The sequence below is a fragment of the Salvelinus alpinus genome, chromosome 7, assembly GCF_045679555.1.
Source record: "Salvelinus alpinus chromosome 7, SLU_Salpinus.1, whole genome shotgun sequence".
Taxonomy (NCBI): Eukaryota; Metazoa; Chordata; class Actinopteri; order Salmoniformes; family Salmonidae; genus Salvelinus; species Salvelinus alpinus.
This window is the reverse complement of record NC_092092.1, coordinates 76,682,679-76,705,936: the sequence shown is the minus strand read 5'-3', so window position 1 is coordinate 76,705,936 and position 23,258 is coordinate 76,682,679. Positions and strand designations below refer to the sequence as shown.

The window sequence follows — 23,258 nt, the reverse complement described above, 5'->3', positions numbered from 1 at the left end:
TTTCTATCTGAACGTTCCAAAACGTTGAGTCCTGAGGTGCGCGATCCTGGGAAAATCGAAACGACGCGGCGGCGCGCCTGCGCGTTCCTTCAGCGCTAGGAAAGTTTTCCTGCAAATTGAGCGGAGTAGAGCACTTTAAACTGCGGAGCAGCACAATGCATTGGCTTGAGTGAGGAGGCATCAAGCAACAGAGAACGGATTAAAACAATACGTTGTTCATTGAAGTTTACAACAAGAAAGAAGAAATTGTAAAATAACTTTGGGAAGTTGGATATCGCAACATAACGCGCTGTAAGTAGCATGTGTTTTTGTTTTTAGTGATTTATTTTGCAGGAAAAGCTGGAAATAACCACGATAAACCGACTACGATAAACCAGGGGACTGCTTTGTAAATTTAAGGCATTATTGCAAATTCGCTATAGCCTAAACAATTGTCTTTATAAAGTAATTTAGCCTACATTTAATTGAGAAAAAACATGCAGAGATTATCAAATTATGAATATTCACGGTAGGCCCATGCTACCCAGGTGGCTGAGTGTTTTTTAAATGAAAGAAAGTCTATTTTAGGAACTGACACCGTTTTAAGACTAAATCTGTCAATTGAATGCGTTTGTTTTGGGGGTGTCCACAATCTCTTCTTTCCTCCTTGAATTAAAACCATCAGGCTATGAACTATCTTCTACTTCTCCCAAATTATGTATTTATTTAACATTTTATGTTTACTTTTGAAGAATGACTGTCTTGGCTGTATAGTAGGACAAAATAGTAATTTACGGTTGGCCTAATCAGAGATGTAAGGTCTTTGGCTGTGTTTAGACAGGTAGCACAATTCTGATATTTTTTTTAAACTTATTGTTCTTTTGACCAATCAGATCAGCTCTAGATAAAAAAATCTGATGTTGAAGATCTGATCTGATTGGGCGAAAAAAGATCAGAATTGTGCAGCCTGTCTAAAAGCAGCCTCTCTAGCGCGCTCATGCCGTGCAAATTGAAACAACTAACTTGGCAGTGATTACTGGCCTCAGAGCGCCATTGTACCCGAGTGTTGTTATTCATGCAAAGAATATCACACGAGGAGGCCCACATGTTTCTATTATGATTGAATAACGTACATTTTCAATCAGATTAATTAGAACATGCACTTAAAACCTTGACTCATTTGTATAATTGCACGGACATGTCCTATCTGAATAGAATCGAGTCATATTAGACACAGACAATGTAGGGGCGTTTTCTGTAACACCTTTCCGTGTGTGAGAGAGAGTAGATCACCTCTTTCTCTATACCTCTCTCCCATTTGCAATAATTAGAAGGTAGAGCAGCAGTGTGTGTGTGTGTGTGTGTGTGTGTGTGTGTGTGTGTGTGTGTGTGTGTGTGTGTGTGTGTGTGTGTGTGTGTGTGTGTGTGTGTGTGTGTGTGTGTGTGTGTGTGTGTGTGTGTGTGTGTGTGTGTGTGTGTGTGTGTGTGTGTGTGTGGACTTGAGGCAGGCATCAGGGTGCAGGATTACACATGCTGTCCTCTTGCTCCCTCTGCTCTCTGTGAGGGTGTAACCTGACTGAAGGTAACATGTTTTAGGCTGTGTAACAAACAGCCAGTTAGATCCGCTGTAGAGTGATGAACAGAGATATATAACAGGCATGACCATGCTGGTAATTAAAGGACTAGCCAGGTGTCGGGGAGTTAGTAGCTCGCGGGCCAGCACATTGGAATATTTCAAATGCTTCTTGAAAAACCTTAAATACCGGTGTCAGTCTGGTACAGAGTTTTACTCAAAGAATACAGACGGATAAGATTTTATTTATTATTATTTATTTATTTTTTGAAAATGTGGTTTGTCAATCACAATCAACAACATAAGTTACTCTGATTCCAAATGACACAGGTTGATGTAGGCTAAGGCTCAACCTTTAATGACACAGGTTGATGTAGGCTGAGGCTCAACCTTTAATGACACAGGTTGATGTAGGCTGAGGCTCAACCTTTAATGACACAGGTTGATGTAGGCTGAGGCTCAACCTTTAATGACACAGGTTGATGTAGGCTGAGGCTCAACCTTTAATGACACAGGTTGATGTAGGCTGAGGCTCAACCTTTAATGACACAGGTTGATGTAGGCTGAGGCTCAACCTTTAATGACACAGGTTGATGTAGGCTGAGGCTCAACCTTTAATGACACAGGTTGATGTAGGCTGAGGCTCAACCTTTAATGACACAGGTTGATGTAGGCTGAGGCTCAACCTTTAATGACACAGGTTGATGTAGGCTGAGGCTCAACCTTTAATGACACAGGTTGATGTAGGCTGAGGCTCAACCTTTAATGACACAGGTTGATGTAGGCTGAGGCTCAACCTTTAATGACACAGGTTGATGTAGGCTGAGGCTCAACCTTTAATGACACAGGTTGATGTAGGCTGAGGCTCAACCTTTAATGACACAGGTTGATGTAGGCTGAGGCTCAACCTTTAATGACACAGGTTGATGTAGGCTGAGGCTCAACCTTTAATGACACAGGTTGATGTAGGCTGAGGCTCAACCTTTAATGACACAGGTTGATGTAGGCTGAGGCTCAACCTTTAATGACACAGGTTGATGTAGGCTGAGGCTCAACCTTTAATGACACAGGTTGATGTAGGCTGAGGCTCAACCTTTAATGACACAGGTTGATGTAGGCTGAGGCTCAACCTTTAATGACACAGGTTGATGTAGGCTAAGGCTCAACCTTTAATGACACAGGTTGATGTAGGCTAAGGCTCAACCTTTAATGACACAGGTTGATGTAGGCTGAGGCTCAACCTTTAATGACACAGGTTGATGTAGGCTGAGGCTCAACCTTTAATGACACAGGTTGATGTAGGCTGAGGCTCAACCTTTAATGACACAGGTTGATGTAGGCTGAGGCTCAACCTTTAATGACACAGGTTGATGTAGGCTGAGGCTCAACCTTTAATGACACAGGTTGATGTAGGCTGAGGCTCAACCTTTAATGACACAGGTTGATGTAGGCTGAGGCTCAACCTTTAATGACACAGGTTGATGTAGGCTGAGGCTCAACCTTTAATGACACAGGTTGATGTAGGCTGAGGCTCAACCTTTAATGACACAGGTTGATGTAGGCTGAGGCTCAACCTTTAATGACACAGGTTGATGTAGGCTGAGGCTCAACCTTTAATGACACAGGTTGATGTAGGCTGAGGCTCAACCTTTAATGACACAGGTTGATGTAGGCTGAGGCTCAACCTTTAATGACACAGGTTGATGTAGGCTGAGGCTCAACCTTTAATGACACAGGTTGATGTAGGCTGAGGCTCAACCTTTAATGACACAGGTTGATGTAGGCTAAGGCTCAACCTTTAATGACACAGGTTGATGTAGGCTAAGGCTCAACCTTTAATGACACAGGTTGATGTAGGCTAAGGCTCAACCTTTAATGACACAGGTTGATGTAGGCTAAGGCTCAACCTTTAATGACACAGGTTGATGTAGGCTAAGGCTCAACCTTTAATGACACGGGTTGATGTAGGCTAAGGCTCAACCTTTAATGACACGGGTTGATGTAGGCTAAGGCTCAACCTTTAATGACACGGGTTGATGTAGGCTAAGGCTCAACCTTTAATGACACGGGTTGATGTAGGCTAAGGCTCAACAAGGAGTGACAATGGAACACTTTGCTTCTGATTCTCAGAGCATCTGATGTCATCTCAAACAATGTGTAGTAACTAAAATATATGAACGTGTTAGTCAAGCCCAGGACCAGACTAAACACGGCCTGTATTTATAATGTATGTCTGTCTTTAAATAAGTAATGTGATCGTGGAGACTGGATGAAATGCTTCATTACATTGTCTGATACCCTACACGGCTGAATAGCCTATACTGCTATTGGTATAATAAAGATGGCATGAGCAGTATTCTGAGGTCTGTCTGTCTGTCTATCGAACCTTCCTGAGAGTTGATTTCATTGTGTTGTTGTTTTCCTAGATTGGAGAGACTGACTGAGACTCACACCACCGTGAGAAGAGAATAGAGAGTGGACACCTTGGTTGAGTAGAGACTGTTCTCGCCCGTTGGGAAGCACACTAATAAGCATTAAAGCTACACCCTAACTAGCCCCTATATCCTACATTTCAATAGCCAGAGTTCAACATGGATAGATGGATATCTGCAATGCTAGTTCACAACCAGTCCCAGTCCTAAACCCTAGTTGAGCCCTATCCTAACTCCCAACTAGCCTCCATGCTCTTCAACCAGCCCTAAACCCTAGTTGAGCCCTATCCTAACTCTCAACTAGCCTCTATGCTCTGCAACCAGTCCTAAACCCTAGTTGAGCCCTATCCTAACTCCCAACTAGCCTCTATGCTGATCAACCTCACCGTGTCCATCAAGGAGTCCCGTGCCTTTCATGGAACGCCACCCGCCAGCCCTCGCGGTGTTGCGCCCCTCGTCTTGGAAGTGACAGCCATGGATACCCTCCCTCTCCTTCCTGGTGCTAAACCTGTTCCCCTACCCCTCATCCCTGCTCATACTCCTCCTCCTCCTCCCCCGCCTCCTCCTCCTCCCCCGCCTCCCTCCTCTCCTCTGACCCGTATGGACTCGGCCCGTCACAGCCGGCTAAGGAAGCTGAACTGGGAGCAGATCCCCAAGGAGAAAGTGGAGGGGAGGAAGAGTGTCTGGAGTGGAGCGGCTACGGAGGAGGAAGAGTTCCCTATAGACCTCCACTCTCTGAATGAGCTGTTTAGACAGAAGGACAGTAAACCACAGGACAGACCCGGGAGTTTGAGACGGAGGTCTGTGCTGATGCGATGCAGTTCACCCCAGGACAACACCACGGATAAGGTAAGAGGATTGGAGAGAATGAGAGGACTGGAGATGGGTGGTGGAGACTGGGAGAGACAGCACCACAGACAAGGTATGGGATAGGAGCGCAGTATGAGTTAGTGCCAATATGTGTGCATTCAACAGTGGTATGTTGTTGCTGTGCCAAGACAACAGCATGCTAGCTAGAGGCAGACACTGAGTAGGTGTAGTTTAAACTGACACTGACTGGCACCGAGGCTAGGTGTAGTTTAGACTGGCACCGAGGCTAGGTGTAGTTTAGACTGGCACCGAGGCTAGGTGTAGTTTAGACTGGCACCGAGGCGAGGTGTAGTTTAAACTGCCAGGTAGCCTATATTGATAGCATGTCTTGTCTGTAAAGTTGAAAGAGATACTGCATATACCACACAGGAGGTTGGTGGCACCTTAAATGGGGAATAAGGGATCATGGTAATGGCTGGAGCGGAATCAGTGGAATGGTATCAAACACACTGTTTCCATGGTTTCCATTCTCTCCGTTCCAGCCATTATGATGAGCTGTCCTTCCCTCAGCAGCCTCCACTGAGATACCGGTATACAGCTGTTATTCCATCTTGATCATAGTATCTGACATGTTCTCTGTGTCTGTGTTTGCAGGTCTCACTACTGGACTCCAAACGTAGTATGAATGTCGGAATATTTCTACGTCAGTTTAAGACGTAAGGATCAACTTCCCTTTCCTCATTACGCACTTTCATTTTTCTAAGTATTTATCTGTAAGGTCCTAGAGAGCATGTGCTGCTCTGGTATTAGAGGTCAAGCACCATGAATCAGAAAAGCTCTTCGAGTCTGTAGGAGGAAGTACAAGGGGCCGGGATAGTACCCAGGGGAACATCCCTTCACACTGTCGATGAGTGGGAAGTGAATGGGTGTGTGTGTGGGGGGGGTCTTCTAAGTGTGAGGGAACAGGGGGTGTCAAGAAGGTAACAGGTGCAGATGAAATGGCATCCTGCCTGAGCAACTGGTAGGGGGGCACAAAGCGGTAGGGGGTAAGATGGTGACCTGAGGGGTCAAAGTTGACACCTGCTCAGACTGTTATGGAGAGCTGCCCTTCAGTAAAGACGGTCGGATACAGGCGGTGTCCCAAATGGCACCCTATTCCCTTTACAGTGCACTACTTTTAACCAGGGCCCTGTAGCGAATAGGGCACCATTTGGGACCCACTAATAGACAGCTAGTCCTCCTCTACGCTGTAGCGTTTGTGTCTGGAAACACAAGGTGAAAAGTCTTAAAATGTATTGTAAAACCAAAGCTTTTCTATAGCTTGATGTTTTCACTTTTATTTTATGTTGAGTGTAGATCGTAGGTTTAAAATCGGTGTACTGTTTGGAATGTCTTTGTTGATGCTGTGTCTGTGTGGGTCAGATATGGTTGGTTTCTGTGTGGGTCAGATATGGTTGGTCTTTGTGGGGGTCAGATATGGTTGGTCTCTGTGGGGGTCAGATATGGTTGGTCTCTGTGGGGGTCAGATATGGTTGGTCTCTTTGGGGGTCAGATATGGTTGGTCTCTGTGGGGTTCAGATATGGTTGGTCTCTGTGGGGGTCAGATATGGTTGCTCTCTGTGGGGGTCAGATATGGTTGCTCTCTGTGTGGGTTTTAGTATTGCACGGTATACCGACACTTTGGTACTTCTTCCGATACCAGAACATGAAAAACGGTTCAATACAGAAATGTGTTACTTTTGGTACTTCTGTTAAATGTGTCTCACGTCGTCTACTGATTTAGAGAGGATGAAGTCTGTCAGTGCAGCCGGTTACCCTTACCGAGCGAGAGCACCGTGCCTGCTCCACAGCCTCCACTCATTGCTAGCTCCTGCCTATCCTGAGGAACCAATGACCTCACTGGGCTGCATCATGTTAGCTCCCCTCTTATACTGGCTCCTGCCTATCCTGAGGAACCAATGACCTCACTGGGCTGCATCATGTTAGCTCCCCTCTTATACTGGCTCCTGCCTATCCTGAGGAACCAATGACCTCACTGGGCTGCATCATGTTAGCTCCCCTCTTATACTGGCTCCTGCCTATCCTGAGGAACCAATGACCTCACTGGGCTGCATCATGTTAGCTCCCCTCTTATACTGGCTCCTGCCTATCCTGAGGAACCAATGACCTCACTGGGCTGCATCATGTTAGCTCCCCTCTTATACTGGCTCCTGCCTATCCTGAGGAACCAATGACCTCACTGGGCTGCATCATGTTAGCTCCCCTCTTATACTGGCTCCTGCCTATCCTGAGGAACCAATGACCTCACTGGGCTGCATCATGTTAGCTCCCCTCTTATACTGGCTCCTGCCTATCCTGAGGAACCAATGAACTCACTGGGCTGCATCATGTTAGCTCCCCTCTTATACTGGCTCCTGCCTATCCTGAGGAACCAATGACCTCACTGGGCTGCATCATGTTAGCTCCCCTCTTATACTGGCTCCTGCCTATCCTGAGGAACCAATGAACTCACTGGGCTGCATCATGTTAGCTCCCCTCTTATACTGGCTCCTGCCTATCCTGAGGAACCAATGAACTCACTGGGCTGCATCATGTTAGCTCCCCTCTTATACTGGCTCCTGCCTATCCTGAGGAACAATGAACTCACTGGGAGTCTTGACTGTATAATGTTAGCTCCCCTCTTATACTGGCTCTAGTCTGTCCTGAGGAACTACTGAACTAACTGGGAGTCTTGACTGCATCATGTTAGCTCCCCTCTTATACTGGCTCTAGTCTGTCCTGAGGAACTACTGAACTAACTGGGAGTCTTGACTGTATAATGTTAGCTCCCCACTCATGCTGCACGGAAGTTAACATGTAGAAATGTTTAAGCTGCTAATTACTGTTCCCAAAACAATGTCCAGTACAATCTAGAACACCACAGAAGATAGTGGTAGCTTCCAGCTTGTAGGCTAACTTTCCTTGCTAGCGGGCTAACTTTCCTTGCTAGCGGGCTAACTTTCCTTGCTAGCGGGCTAACTTTCCTGGCTAGCGGGCTAACTTTCCTGGCTAGCGGGCTAACTTTCCTGGCTAGCGGGCTAACTTTCCTGGCTAGCGGGCTAACTTTCCTGGCTAGCGGGCTAACTTTGCTGGCTAGCGGGCTCTGTGGGTCCTTGCTAGCAGGCTGACGCTCCTTGCTAGCAGGCTAACGCTCCTTGCTAGCAGGCTAACGCTCCTTGCTAGCAGGCTAACGCTCCTTGCTAGCAGGCTAACGCTCCACAATGACTGCCTACCCCGGCCAAACCCTAACCCGGACGACGCTGGAACAATTGTGCGCCGCCCTGCGTGACTCCCAATCGCGGCCGGTTGTGATACAGCCCGGGATCGAGCCAGGGTCTGTAGTGACGCCTCTAGCACTGAGCTGCAGTGCCTTAGATCGCTGCGCCACTTGGGAGCCCCCCCCAAAAAAATATGCAAACCATAACGCTAAATATTGCTCATTGTCACCAAAAACGTTATTGATTCACTTTGTTTCCCCCGCCTGACGACTCTCCCAGTCAAGATCATCTTTGCTCGAGCCTTGAACGGACTCTGTGTGTGTGAATGATGTCATGGGTCTTAGAGACTGCTCACACATTTGTAGAAGAAGAGATTTTAATTGCATAGAAGAAGCAATAAGTCCCACATGGAAGGATAAACAGAGTTTTTCATCTGTAGCTTCTTGAAATCAGCCAAAAGCTCAGTAACTCCTATTGAATATGCATTCATATGCTATATCTTGATTTACCCAGTTTATACATAGAAATGTACCATTCAAATAAATGATTACCGTTATGTGGTTAGATTGATTGTATAATTTATTCATTAATGCATACATTCAAACATTTCAACAGTAATGATATTGAACTTTACAAATCTGTCTGGATCAAGTGTCATTTTGTGTCTTTGGCTAATATTACTTTTTTTGTTTGTTTGCTGTGGTCTCAAGTATAGTGATGGTATCGAGTATCGAAGTCAAAATTCTGGTTTTGTGAGAACACTAGTGGGTATGACGGTAGTTACCAGGCAATGCCGTCTTGCAGAGTAGGTATGTTGTCATGTCCACGCGTGTACTGCACACAGAGTTCAGATTCAATTGTGCGTATCCTAGTTGAAGAGCTTCTCTTTCAGCAGCATATGTCAGAACATGTAGTTGAAAGCCTTTATGACGGGAGAAGAGCCTCTCCTTTGGACAAAAACGTGTCTTCTTACATGGAGCTTGTTTGTCTTGTGTGAGTCACAAAGTACTTTTAGATTTGCGACATGGGTGGAAGTGATTTGAACAGATTGGTCCCTTCGTGAGACACTATGGCATTAATACGTGTGCTACTTCCCTCTACCTTTTCATTATGCTCTATTTCAGCTGTGGCGACAATGATTGTATCCAGCATTCAGTTCTGCATAGAAATAACAGGCCGCAGGCTACAAAGGCAAAAACCTTTTATTGAACTCTTTTGAATCAGGATAATCCCAGTTGAGCCACGTGTATTTTCACTCCTCAACAAAGGTTAGTGTTATCTCTGATTCAGACAGGCAGAGCCATGGTATTAGTGAACACAGGGCCGACAGGCAGAGCCATGGTATTAGTGAACACGGGGCCGACAGGCAGAGCCATGGTATTAGTGAACACAGGGCCGACAGGCAGAGAGGAGGAATGTAAGAGAAATACCGAAAAAGGGGGCATATAGGTGAGAGAGAAGCAAGGGAACGAGGGAGGAAACTAAGTATGTAATGAAGAAGAGAAGGGGGAAAAAGTAGGAAAGAGGAAAGTCAACAAAATAGTGGGGAGAGAGAGAGGGGGAGAGAGTGGAAAGAGTGAAGGAATGGTGAAAGCTGTCTGTTGTAGGTAGTGATGAAATGAGAGATGTATCTCTAATGGACTCCTGGCTACTGGACGGGTTGAGCCGCAGACTTGTGTCATTTGGAGGAAGTTCTAGTCGTGGAGAGGTCATACAGTCAGGGACTGGCCAGTTTCTGCTCGCTCTCTCTCTCTGTCTGGTGATACCTCAACCTCTAAGGACCGCTGTGTGTGGGTGTCTACATATGTTTTTGCCGAAGTGTCTGTGTTGAGCGCCTGTGTGTGTATTTTATCTCTGTATGTGTATTTGCTCAGGGCACATGTCATGCAGTGTGTCGCCAATGTGGCGTCAAAGGCCTTTTTCCCCAACAGTCAGTCAGATAACAGGAGATAAGCTTGACCACGCGTGTTTCTGCACCAAGCAGAGTGATCAGAGAATATCAAACCCATGCCGCTATTCCACACCCCTGCATGATACCCCCTCCGCTGTTCCACACCCCTGCATGATACCCCCTCCGCTATTCCACACCCCTGCATGATACCCCCTCCGCTATTCCACACCCCTGCATGATACCCCCTCCGCTGTTCCGCACCCCTGCATGATACCCCCTCTGCTATTCCACACCCCTGCATGATACCCCCTCCGCTATTCCACACCCCTGCATGATACCCCCTCCGCTGTTCCGCACCCCTGCATGATACCCCCTCTGCCGTTCCACACCCCTGCGTGATACCCCCTCCGCTATTCCACACCCCTGCGTGATACCCCCTCCGTTATTCCACACCCCTGCGTGATACCCCCTCCGTTATTCCACACCCCTGCGTGATACCCCCTCCGCTATTCCGCACCCCTGCATGATACCCCCTCCGCTATTCCGCACCCCTGCATGATACCCCCTCCGCTATTCCGCACCCCTGCATGATACCCCCTCCGCTATTCCGCACCCCTGCGTGATACCCCCTCCGCTATTCCACACCCCTGCATGATACCCCCTCCGCTATTCCGCACCCCTGCATGATACCCCCTCCGCTATTCCGCACCCCTGCATGATACCCCCTCCGCTATTCCGCACCCCTGCATGATACCCCCTCCGCTATTCCGCACCCCTGCATGATACCCCCTCCGCTATTCCACACCCCTGCGTGATACCCCCTCCGTTATTCCACACCCCTGCGTGATACCCCCTCCGTTATTCCACACCCCTGCGTGATACCCCCTCCGCTATTCCGCACCCCTGCATGATACCCCCTCCGCTATTCCGCACCCCTGCATGATACCCCCTCCGCTATTCCGCACCCCTGCATGATACCCCCTCCGCTATTCCGCACCCCTGCGTGATACCCCCTCCGCTATTCCGCACCCCTGCATGATACCCCCTCCGCTATTCCGCACCCCTGCATGATACCCCCTCCGCTATTCCGCACCCCTGCATGATACCCCCTCCGCTATTCCGCACCCCTGCATGATACCCCCTCCGCTATTCCGCACCCCTGCATGATACCCCCTCCGCTATTCCGCACCCCTGCATGATACCCCCTCCGCTATTCCGCACCCCTGCATGATACCCCCTCCGCTATTCCGCACCCCTGCATGATACCCCCTCCGCTATTCCGCACCCCTGCATGATACCCCCTCCGCTATTCCGCACCCCTGCATGATACCCCCTCCGCTATTCCGCACCCCTGCATGATACCCCCTCCGCTATTCCGCACCCCTGCGTGATACCCCCTCCGCTATTCCGCACCCCTGCATGATACCCCCTCCGCTATTCCGCACCCCTGCGTGATACCCCCTCCTCCATTCCACACCCCTGCATGATACCCCCTCCGCTATTCCGCACCCCTGCATGATACCCCCTCCGCTATTCCGCACCCCTGCGTGATACCCCCTCCGCTATTCCACACCCCTGCATGATACCCCCTCCGCTATTCCGCACCCCTGCATGATACCCCCTCCGCTATTCCGCACCCCTGCGTGATACCCCCTCCGCTATTCCGCACCCCTGCATGATACCCCTTTGTTTATTAATTTCGTAAATAATTGGTGTCATCTTGAATCACCTCAGTATATCAGTAACTTCCATCCTCTGTGACTGAAACCAAATTTCCCTAAACCCCACAGAGTGTGTGTGTGTGTGAGTGAGAAGTGAGGTCACCATAGAGCTGATGTGTGTTGTTATGTTTCTACAGGGCTGTCCAGGAGATAGTTAAGGATATCCGGCAGGGGGTCGGGACCCGCTACGGGGCCGAGAAACTGTCTGAGCTCTGCAAACTGCTGCCTGACGCCGACGAGGTAAAGACTTGGCTCTGTGTCCTCTCCGACACACCATAGCTCCTACTGCAACAACACTGACTAGCCTGTAACCCCCCCCCCCCACCCCTCTATTCATCTAGTTCTCATTATCCAGATCAACAGTTTGCCATTACACCGTCTCAGACTTGTGAAAGGCTTCCTGACAATGCTTCTGGTAAAACATGTTCCCAATGGCTGCACGTGTTGTTGTATATGGACATGGTTATAGGAATGTAAAATACATAAGAATGAGTTATCCTGGGTGATGGGGGTTCTACCACTGGACTCATCCTGGGTGATGGGGGTTCTACCACTGGACTCATTCTGGGCGATGGGGGTTCTACCACTGGACTCATCCTGGGTGATGGGGGTTCTACCACTGGACTCATCCTGGGTGATGGATGTTCTACCACTGGACTCATCCTGGGTGATGGATGTTCTACCACTGGACTCATCCTGGGTGATGGATGTTCTACCACTGGACTCATCCTGGGTGATGGGGGTTCTACCACTGGACTCATTCTGGGTGATGGGGGTTCTACCACTGGACTCATTCTGGGCGATGGGGGTTCTACCACTGGACTCACCCTGGCTGATGGGGGTTCTACCACTGGACTCATCCTGGCTGATGGGGGTTCTACCACTGGACTCATTCTGGGTGATGGGGGTTCTACCACTGGACTCATTCTGGGTGATGGGGGTTCTACCACTGGACTCGAAAGCAAAGCTTTAAATTCTAAACATTATTTCGGGAGATTCTATTAAATGAAACCCAGGTGGAATTCCCAGTAAAAGGAATGAGGTTTGTAGACTGTAACAGGAAAGCTAACTGATAATATCTCTAAGCTGTCCGTCTGGGTGTTTATACAGGAGGCTCGCCTGAAGAGGTTCACGGAAGAACGCAGTGGGCTTGGGGAGTCTGACCTCTTCATGATTCTGCTAGTGGACGTCCCCAGGTATACCACACACCCCCTAGCACTGTTATCACTTCACTGTGATAACAACTATTACAAACCCTAACCTTGAAGTTCAAACTATGTTGCGAAATATGCCAGTTTATCTGCTGTTCTCATTTTTGCAGTGACTCCCACCCTCAACACACTAATGTCTGATTCCCTGACTTTCCACTCTGTGCTGATGTGTGTCTGATGTTCGATAAGGCTCTGACCACTTTCATCCTCTCCTCCCCTTTTCTACACCGTTAGCTTTCGTCTGCGTCTGGACGCCATGATCCTGCAGGAGGAGTTTGACCCTGCTGTGACCTCTCTCTGTCTGGCAGCCAGATGTCTGAGGGAGGCGGCCAGAGGTAAACCATCAACAGGGGCTTTTTAGTAAATGGATATGTCCCAAATGGTGCCCTATCGCCTATATAGTGTACTACTTTTGACCAGGTTCCATAGGGCTCTCCCATAGGGAATAGGGTGCCATTTGGGTCTAATCTACTCCCTATCACCGCCCCTTCAAACTCTTTTGTGGCCGTTCCCTTCCGTACCGTTCACTTCCCCTTTTAGTGCTCTTGTCTTGTTGGAGCTCAGTATGAAATGGTGGAAGTTATTTAGTTGAGTTAGTTTTACTCTACACTACTACTCATCACCGTCCCTTTAATTGTGGCCCATCTACTTCCCCTTTTTATACACTACTACTCATCACCGTCCCTTTAATTGTGGCCCATCTACTTCCCCTTTTTAGATACTACCAATACATCCCAAATGGCACCCTATTCCCTACATAGGGCACTACTCTTTTCCAGATCCCTATGGGCCCTGGTAAAAAGTACTGCACTATAAAAGGTACAGGGAGCCATTTGGGACACAAACATGGCCTACTGCTATTCATCAGTGCCCCCACCCCTTTAATCAGTTTCCCCTTTAATCAGCGGGGGGGTTTAGTTTCCGCTTTAATCACCAGCAAGGGGGGGGGGGGTAGGTTCTCCTTTAATCACCTGTCTGTCTGTATCTCTGTCTCTCTGTCTCTTTCTCTCTCTGTCTCTCTCTCTCTGTGTCTCTCTCTTAGAGCTGTTGAGCTGTCCTGAGCTGCACTCCATCCTCCGTCTGGTTCTGAAGGCAGGAAACTACATGAACGCTGTGAGTATTATACTTTTTCTTCTCCTCCTTTCTTTTTACCTTTCAGTTGAACGAGAGAGACGTCCTTTATCTGTGTGCACAATGCTCCCGGTGTAGGACTAGGGTCTGCACTGGGGTGTGTTCCAGAGCGTCACTCTGGCTGCACCTGGGTTTTGTAATGTTGTGTTTGTTTAAGATGTCAGGTGTGTTTGTGTGTGTGTGTGAGACCTATTTTCACTGACCTACTGTATTTGACCTCAGGGTGGGTACGCAGGCAACGCAGCGGGGTTCCGAATCCCTTCCCTGCTTAAACTGGCCGACACTAAAGCCAACAAGCCAGGCATGAACCTCCTGCACTTCGTGGCCATGGTAAGACCTGATCTAGGATCAGGTACTTCTTGTGCATAATAGCTGTATTCCTTGTCATCTAAAATGCAAAACTGATCCTACTGTAGTTCTGCACTCCTACCCTGATGTAGTCCAATATACACCTTCCTAATATTGAGTTGTACCCGCTTTCGCCCTCAGAACAGCATCAATTCATCAGGGCATGGACTCTATACAAGGTGTTGAAAGCGTTTCACAGGGATGCTGACCCATGTTGACTCCAATACTTCCCACAGTTGTGTCAAGTTTGCTGGATGTCCTTTGGGTGGTGGGCTATTCCTGATACACACAGGAAACTGTTGAGTGTAAAAAAATAAAAAACAGCAATGTTGTAGTTTGACACTCAAAGCGGTGCACCAGACACCTACTACCCTGTTCAAAAGCACTTCAATCTTTTGTCTTGGCCATTCACCCTCTGAATGGCACACATACACAATCCGTCTCAAGGCTTAAAAATCTTTCTTTAACCTGTCTACTTCCCTTCATCTACACTGATTGAAGTGGATTAAACTGGTGACGTCAATAAGGGATCATAGCTTTCACCTGGATTCACCTGGTCAGTCTGTCATGGAAAGAGCAGGTGTTCATAATGTTTTGTGCACTCAGTTTAAGTCACACTGCAGTGAAGAGGAGACCCTTGAAGTGCTTGACTTGAATTTATCTTTCAGTGAAGACTTAAGCTAAAGCATTAATATGCCACATCTAAAGAACCTCACTAGATGCAGTTCAATGACAGAATGAATCCCAGACTACTATTTACTGAAGACTAACAACCATCTGACAGACTGCACATTTTAGTTTCCTTTTAAAAACTTGACACTTGTTATATTGCAGAATTGTTCAATTGGCACATATGAAACGGGTCTTCAGAATCTCTTTCAAACTATGTGTTGGGTATTTGTTGTATTTGACCAACCATGAATTATTACATTCACAATAACCATATCAACACACTGAATCGGGACACAATGCAATGATTCATCCAGAATTATGACGGCTCGCTGTGTGAAACAATAACTGGATCAGCTCTGTCTCTGTCTCCACAGGAAGCGGTGAAAAAGGACCAAAGTTTACTGTCGTTTCCTGGCCAACTAGGACATGTCGGCCCCGCCTCCAGGTTAGTAAGGGCCAATAATACATACCCTCCTCCCTCAAAGAGACTGGGCCACGTTCAGCTGCCAAAAATTGTTGTTGCAGATAGAATTGCCATGAATAGAGCCAACATGATTCCTTGGTCTACACGTCAGAGAGGCATATTTTTTCTATGTTACCTATTTCTATCCGAACGTTCCAAAACGTTGTCCTGCTGAACGCGTCCTTGTTCTAATAGTTAGTGTACCTTGGGACAAACACAGATCTTTACGTGAGCTGCTTGTAAAGCAAGGTTTCCATTTCCTTGCTTTTAACCAGTCCAGCAGATCTGTAATTAATTAAAGAGAGGAAGGAAGGAAGGAATCTGAAGTGTTTGAACGTGGCCCGTGGTGTTTTGGATGCTTCTGGGAGATCCGTCCTATAAAATCAATACGCCCCAGCAGGCTGCTATCTCACACAGACACACACACTACGCCCAAAAAGACCCGTTTCAACAGGACTGTATTGTGTTACAGTACTGGAGCACTGTCCAGCTGTTAGTGATATAGCTATCCCCTTGTTTTAATATGGCTCATGACAACATTTCTGTTTCAATACAGTATTACGGTTCTGTTGGGGTTTTGGGTTTGGTTAGCTATGTAGGACACTTAGATTGAGTCCCAAATGGCACCCAGTACTTTTTGTCAATGCACTATATTGGGAATAGGGTGCCATTTGGGACGCACCCTTACTGTCAGTTACTCTGTGGGTATCGGTGTTACTGTAAGTCAGTCAGGACCTAGTAATGAGCGACAGCCTCGCTCCTGCTGGGGTGGACCAAAGGGGACATTTTGAATGTATTAAGATGTCTGTCAGAGGAAAATAACAGCTTTATGTAGGTCACAGCTTAGGAACCACTGCTTTGAGTTAAAATAACAGCTTTATGTAGGTCACAGCTTGGGAACCACTGCTTTGAGTTAAAATAACAGCTTTATGTAGGTCACAGCTTGGGAACCACTGCTTTGAGTTAAAATAACAGCTTTATGTAGGTCACAGCTTGGGAACCACTGCTTTGAGTTAAAATAACAGCTTTATGTAGGTCACAGCTTGGGAACCACTGCTTTGAGTTAAAATAACAGCTTTATGTAGGTCACAGCTTGGGAACCACTGCTTTGAGTTAGAATCTAAGTAACAGCATCTTCTGAAACAAAGATTCCCATATGGTTTACTTTGCCTCGTAGTCTCTCATGGATCGCAGAAGCAGGTTGGGTTGTGGTTAAAAACACAAGGTTTTATCCAGAGCCGTACATTTGCAGTTTGGCCAACTTTTGGAATAGATGCCATCTATTTTTTGGGTCACAGAATCTCGCAGCAATCACTTTACTATCATCTATAACGGTAAACTCTGCGAAATGACGTTGCCACAAGCAGCACCGGAGATATTGACATAAGTGAGATGCAACACAGTCACAAACAGTATCTGCGCATGTGTACGGATTTGCTTCATTCAGCCTGTTCAGTGTGATAGTCAGGGAGTAGTTGAGCCTCGCGCTTCAACGTTCTTAGTTACGGAAATTGACCCACTTATGCTGTTTACTTTCTGCGTCTATCTCATATCACTGAATCTACCTTTTAAATGTCATGTCAAGTAATGCATCTCTTGTCTCTGTCTTCCTATAGGTTGTGTGAGGAGTTGGTAGTAGAGGATCTATCCAGGCTCCACAGTCGTCTGGTATCTCTCAGGATCAGTGTCCAGACGGAGGCAGAGATCCAGCAGCTCACACGGTCTTTCCTGGAGGTACTGAACTAGATTCTAGAACATGGATTTAGAACACACACTGATCTAGAACATACATCATTATTTAACACTGATCTAGAACATACATCATTATTTAACACTGATCTAGAACATACATCATTATTTAACACTGATCTATGGTGTCTAATGAAGTGAGAATTTATGAACTCACAAAGAACAACATTGAAACTCACATGGCTTTGGTTAACTTTGAGTCTCGTCTCACCATATTCTTCCTCCTTGGTCAAAACAGTGAGTCTAATCTCCCTTTCTCTCTCTCTCTCTCTCTAGGTGGCAGAGGAGCGTCTGAAGGAAGCAGAGGATGAGGTGGAGGGGATGAGGATGTCCAGTCAGGCTCTGGTTGAATTCCTCTGTGAGGATGACAGCATCTTTAAACTGGAGGAGGCCTGCAGGGTCTTCCACTCCTTCTGCCTTCGCTTCCAAAGAGCTGTACAGGTGAGACCGACTGATTTACATCAAACTGTCTCTATGGGTTCCCACTACATGGCCAAAGTCCACATTGTAAACATTTATGAAAACTAAAATGAGCCTTTTGGTCTTAATTCAAGGTTTGGGTTAGACTTAGGGTTGGGTTTAAAATCTGATTTTAAGAAGAGGACTAGGTTGGGCTTCTGACTTTGTAGCTTGGGCAGATAGTTATGAAGACATCAAAACTATGGAATCATGTAGTGACCAAAAAAGTGTTAAACAAATCAAAATATATTTGAGATTCTTCAAAGTAGGCACCCTTTGCCTTGATGACAGCTTTTCACACTCGGCATTCTCTCAACCTACTTCCTGAGGAAGTCACCTGGAATGCATTTCAATTAACAAATATGACTTGTTAATTTGTGGAAGAGAGAAACGACAGTCCATCATTAGTTTAAGACATGAAGGTCAGTCAATCTGGAAAATTTGCAGTTGCAAAAACCATCAAGCGCTATGATTAAACTGGCTCTCATGAGGACCGCCACAGGAAAGGGAGACCCAGAGTTACCTCTACTGCAGAGGACAAGTTCATTAGAGTTAACTGCGCCACAGATTGCAGCCCAAATAAATGCTTCACAGAGTTCAAGTAACAGACACATCTCAACATCAACTGTTCAGAGGAGACTGAGTAAGTCATGCCTTCATGGTGAAATTGCTGCAAAGAAAACCACTACTAAAGTACACCAACAATAAGAAGAGACTTGCTTGGGCCAAGAAACACGAGCAATGGACATTAGACCGGCGGAAATCTGTCCTTTGGTCTGATGAGACCAAATGTGAGACTTTTGGTTCCAACTGCCGTGTCTTTGTGAGACGCAGAGTAGCTGAACGGATGATCTCTGCATGTGTGGTTCCCAACGTGAAGCATGGAGGAGGAGGTGTGGTTCCCAACGTGAAGCATGGAGGAGGAGGTGTGGTTCCCAACGTGAAGCATGGAGGAGGAGGTGTGGTTCCCAACGTGAAGCATGGAGGAGGAGGTGTGGTTCCCACCGTGAAGCATGGAGGAGGAGGTGTGATGGTACTTTGCTGGTGATACTGTCAGTGATTTATTTAGAATTCAAGGCACACTTATCCAGCATGGCTACCACAGCATTCTGCAGTGATATGCCATCCCATCTGGTTTTTCCTTAGTGGGACTATCATTTGTTTTTCAACAGAACAATGACCCAAAACACACCTCCAGGCTGTGTAAGGGCTATTTGACTACGGAGAGTGATGGAGTGCTGCATCAGATGACCTGGCCTCCACAATCACCCGATTTGAGTTGGACCGCAGAGTGAGGGAAAATCAGCCAACAAGTGCTCAGCATATGTGGAACCTCCTTCAAGACTGTAGGAAAAGCATTCCTCATGAAGCTGGTTCAGAGAACGCCAAGAGTGTGCAAAGCAAATGGTGGCTACTTTGAAGAATCTAAAATAGATTTTGATTTGTTTAACACGTTTTTTGGTTACTACATGATTTCATGTGTCATTTCATGGTTTTGATGTCTTTGGTATTCTACAATGTATAAAATAGTAAAAATATAGTGTGTGTGTGTATATAAGACAGGAGTTAGACTGATGAGGACAAAAAGACAGAGAAGATGGAGGCGTAGATGCTGTGCTGACAAATGTATACTTGATGTTTCTTCTTCTACCATAAACTAATGTAACTCATCCTGTTCCCTCTCAGGAAAACGCAGAGCGGGAACAGAAGGAGCAGAAGCGGATGGAGCGAGAGCGTGAGATGGTGGAGAAGCGTCGTTCTGTGGCCGTGTGTACAGGGCTGGACCTGGGTATGGTTCTGGGTCGGGTGTCCCCACTGGGAACCCAGAAGAACCAGGATGACCTGGAGAGAACCCTTGAGAACCTGAGCCACACCTGGAGCCAGCGCAGCCTTAGAAGCCAGGAGAACCGCAGGCACTCCCACCACCTCCAGAACTACAACTCTCATCTCCTCCAGAACACCACCTCCGCTCCTCTTCAGACAAATCTCCACCTCAACAACTCCTCCAACCTCCGTAATACCTCCATCCACCCCCAGACCTCCCCAGGGCTTCCCTGCCCCACCTACCCCAGCCAGGAGAGGCCGTCCCTGGGGACAGAGACCAGGACAGAGACCCTGGTCCGTCAGCACCAACCAGTCCTGGAGACTAAGAGACCAAATCATGAGGGGACAACTCCGACTCAAGTCTCACAAACTCAACATGAACTGACTTCTAACGTCACTCAAACCCAGTGTGGACGTAGATTCAATGTCCCCCAAAACAGGCAGGACATTATTGCATATGTCACCCAAACCCAACATGGAATTGCTACTAACATCATTGAAAGCCGACTCGCACCAACGGCTCAAGTGACTGAAACTTACCATGAACGGACAGTTGATGCCAGCCCTGACCAGTATGTACTGACCACTAAGTCTATGTCCAGTCCTCATAGACACTCCTCCACTACCACTACTGCCATCCCCAGTGTTAGAAGAAATACCATTGGTCTTAGACACAGGTATGACCTAGAGAGGACTGACCCTACCCCTGTTTCTCAGGCGAAACACACAGACACCTCAGTCAGAGACGCAGCGCATCAGGACCCTGACCTCGCTCCTCTCACAGGGTCAACGGTCACTGAGGTGACTGAGCAGCCCTTTGAGAGCCAATCAAAATCATCCATGGCCACTGACGCCCCAGACGGTGTCCAATTGCAGGAGTCTAAGGGAGCCAAGGAGACCACACAAGGAAGTGGTGGTGCCTTGGAGCTGAGGCTTTCACCTGAGGGGGGAACAACCCAGCAGAGGGAAACAGAATCTCGCTCTACACCAGTGGAACAGAGATGGCTGCCTCCCAGCCTACCAGAGCTGAGCCCACAGCGGGCACATCAATGCCCAGAGGTCTGCAGCCCTGACAGGGAGAGGGACCGGTCATACCCACGTGTGGGCGAAACCCTGGAGTGCCACACCCTGGTCCGAGGCCTGCGTTCCTATGACAACCTATCCCCTCCTCCCACCACACCCCTCCCCAAAGCCCCACCCAGCCTCTGCTCCAAGTGGAGGAAAGAGAGGCAGGCGGAGACTCCAGGGGCTGGTGCCGGACTTCCAATGGGGAAAGAGGACTCTCGGAGCGGGGGGAACACCCCTGTTGTCCGAGGAGGGGCTAAGAGGGGCTTGGTACCCCGTGCACGTCTGCCTAACGATACAGGCATCCATAGAGCCCGTTTAATTTCCAAACCAGAGACACAGACACCCACTGGCCCTGTCCCAAATCCTAATTTACAGACTACACCACGTTCCACTCGTCTGGCGTCCCCGTCCATACGCAGCGCCTCCATACGCTCCTCCCCCATCACACGTCCTACTACTACCCAGACAGAGGTGAAGCGGAGCAGTAGCACCAGGAGTGAGCGGAGCCAGGCTTGGGGTGAGAACCAGCAGCTGGTCCCAGGGAAACCCACCTTGACCCGCCGGGTATCAGAGAGAGCTGGGCTGGGGCTTGGACCAGAGAGGGAGAGGACTTCTAGCACCAGCACCACTAGTAGTACAGCTACTACCCAGCCAGCCTTTGTCAGGGGCTCCCCTCTCAGGGTGACCAAACGTCTTGCCCCCACCTCCAACTCTGAGACCCAACACTCCTCTCAGCCCCGCTCCACACACAGCCCCTCTGCTACAGCTAAAACCATTCGTACAGCTATTATAGCTGCGGCCAGGACTAAAACGGCCAAGACGAGCCCCGGCACAGAGCCCTCTAGAGCTGCTGTTTCTGCCTGCAAAACCCCCACAGCAACACGGATACCTGGGCCTAAAATGGACCGTCCTGCATCCTCACCCATGTGGAAGTGATCATGGCAGATCATACCACTTTTTCAACTTTATACAGTAGTCTTACTTATACACGTACCTATGTGTGTTTGGGTCCATTGTACATGTACATGTACATGTATGTGGGAATCAATAAATGACTTGGTGAATTGTATCAGACCTCTCTGTTCTGGCAGAGTAGGTAGTTACTGGTCCATTCAGACTCTATTCAGCTTGTCCAGAATCGATGGGGTGTTTTCACTTTGGTCTCTCCCATACACGTTCTTGTCTGCTGGGAAGATAACAAAGGACTGCAACTCCAACAAAATGCCTGCCACTACACCACTCTACAGCGGTTCTATTTTGCATATGGGCTGTACTGTCACTGTAGATAGAAATGTCTTCTGTTCTACACACTCCTCCATCCACTAGTGTCCTGTGCAGTCACCAGGGCACTTCAGGGAGAGACTTACCCCCCCCCCCCCCCACACACACACACACACACACACACACCCACCCAACCTGGACTTTGTCAAGCTCCTGAAATGTGTTTCTCTGACCTTGTTCATTTGTAGAAAATCCTTCATTTAGAATTATGTGGCACTGCGGCCTCCTCTGTGCCTTGGTCGTCCAACAGATCATTCTCATCAACTTGTTTTTTTAGGGTGTATGTTGAAAATGGCATTTTTTTTTCAAGGGGTTAATTTATTTAACTTTAGTTGTGTCCTAAATGGCACCCTATTCCCTATACATTGAGTATACCAAATATCCTAATATTAAGTTGCACCACCTCCCTTTTTACCCTCAGAACAGCCTCAATTTGTCAGGGCATAGTGCACTACTTTTGACAGGAGCCAATAGCGCTCTGGTCAAAGGTAGTGCACCATGTAGGGAATAGGAAGCCATTGGGGACCACCATACTTGATCAGTCCAGCTCCTCTGTGGATTGTCATTTCTGAGTCCTCAATGATTTGAGTGTGTAGTCTGAGAAGTGTATTTCTAACTGATTTAGATGCATGGACCAGACTCCTCAGACTGACCCTTCTTTCTCTTTCGTTGCTTTCTCACCTCGGCCTATTTGTTTGCCCAATCAGCAATCAATCAGTATGATATTGAATTGATTATTGGTAATCGATCGATTTTGTTGGTTGTCTTGAATGTGCTCTTCATTCTGATGCACTTTAACAAGTGAAGAGGAGACCTGTTGCTAGGATACTCACTGTAACATTCTACTGCTGATGTTTATATCAAAAAAGAGATGTTAACTTAAATTGAACGACATGAATTGTGATCCATGGCGACAATGAGTGCATTTGTAAAAAATAAAGATGCTAATCACTCCGGGTGTGTGTTGTTGTTTCACCTCATTAAAGGACTGTTTTTGTTTAAACACAATAAGGAACTGCAGGGCAGGTGTTCTTTAGAGTGTATGCACAGCTGTTCTTTTGTCTTGCGGTCGCTGGCCGTCTCCACAATCACTTTCCCCAGACATCGGGATGGTCACAGTATGGTTGATTGCATCCCAAATTACACTCTATTCCCTATATAGTGCACTACTTTTAATCAGATACCTATGTGCCCTGGTCATGAGTAGTGCACTATATAGTGAATAGTCTGCCACTGGTCACAGTTTTTTAGACTAGAGAGCTGTCTTAATAACCAAACACCTCGTTATCAGCATCATGAGACGTCGTCCTCCAGAGACAAAGCTGTCCTGCTCTACTAACACACCATTGTCCTCTTCTCACTCCTTTTCCCTCCCTCTCTCCACTGCCC

General features: G+C 47.5%; 1 protein-coding gene across 1 annotated transcript; it reads left to right on the top strand.

The window, feature by feature from the left end:
• Window positions 1-102: 102 nt before the first annotated feature.
• On the top strand, window positions 103-22,825 carry fhdc2 (FH2 domain containing 2). Its single transcript, XM_071411728.1, has 12 exons — window positions 103-291; window positions 3,979-4,833; window positions 5,449-5,510; window positions 11,801-11,903; window positions 12,774-12,859; window positions 13,109-13,209; window positions 13,917-13,987; window positions 14,228-14,335; window positions 15,400-15,470; window positions 17,105-17,222; window positions 17,514-17,678; window positions 19,383-22,825. The coding sequence occupies exons 2-12, from the start codon at window positions 4,354-4,356 to the stop codon at window positions 21,522-21,524; spliced, it is 3,507 nt and encodes a 1,168-aa protein (XP_071267829.1). The 5' UTR covers window positions 103-291; window positions 3,979-4,353; the 3' UTR covers window positions 21,525-22,825.
• Window positions 22,826-23,258: the final 433 nt, after the last annotated feature.

Bases quoted from the DNA above. Each gene is read 5' to 3' on its own strand.
- fhdc2 (XM_071411728.1), top strand. From the start codon at position 4,354: ATGCTGATCAACCTCACCGTGTCCATCAAGGAGTCCCGTGCCTTTCAT. The intron at 11,904-12,773 runs GTAAAGACTTGG...GTGTTTATACAG, and splicing joins TGCTGCCTGACGCCGACGAG to GAGGCTCGCCTGAAGAGGTT. The intron at 17,223-17,513 runs GTACTGAACTAG...CTCTCTCTCTAG, and splicing joins TCACACGGTCTTTCCTGGAG to GTGGCAGAGGAGCGTCTGAA.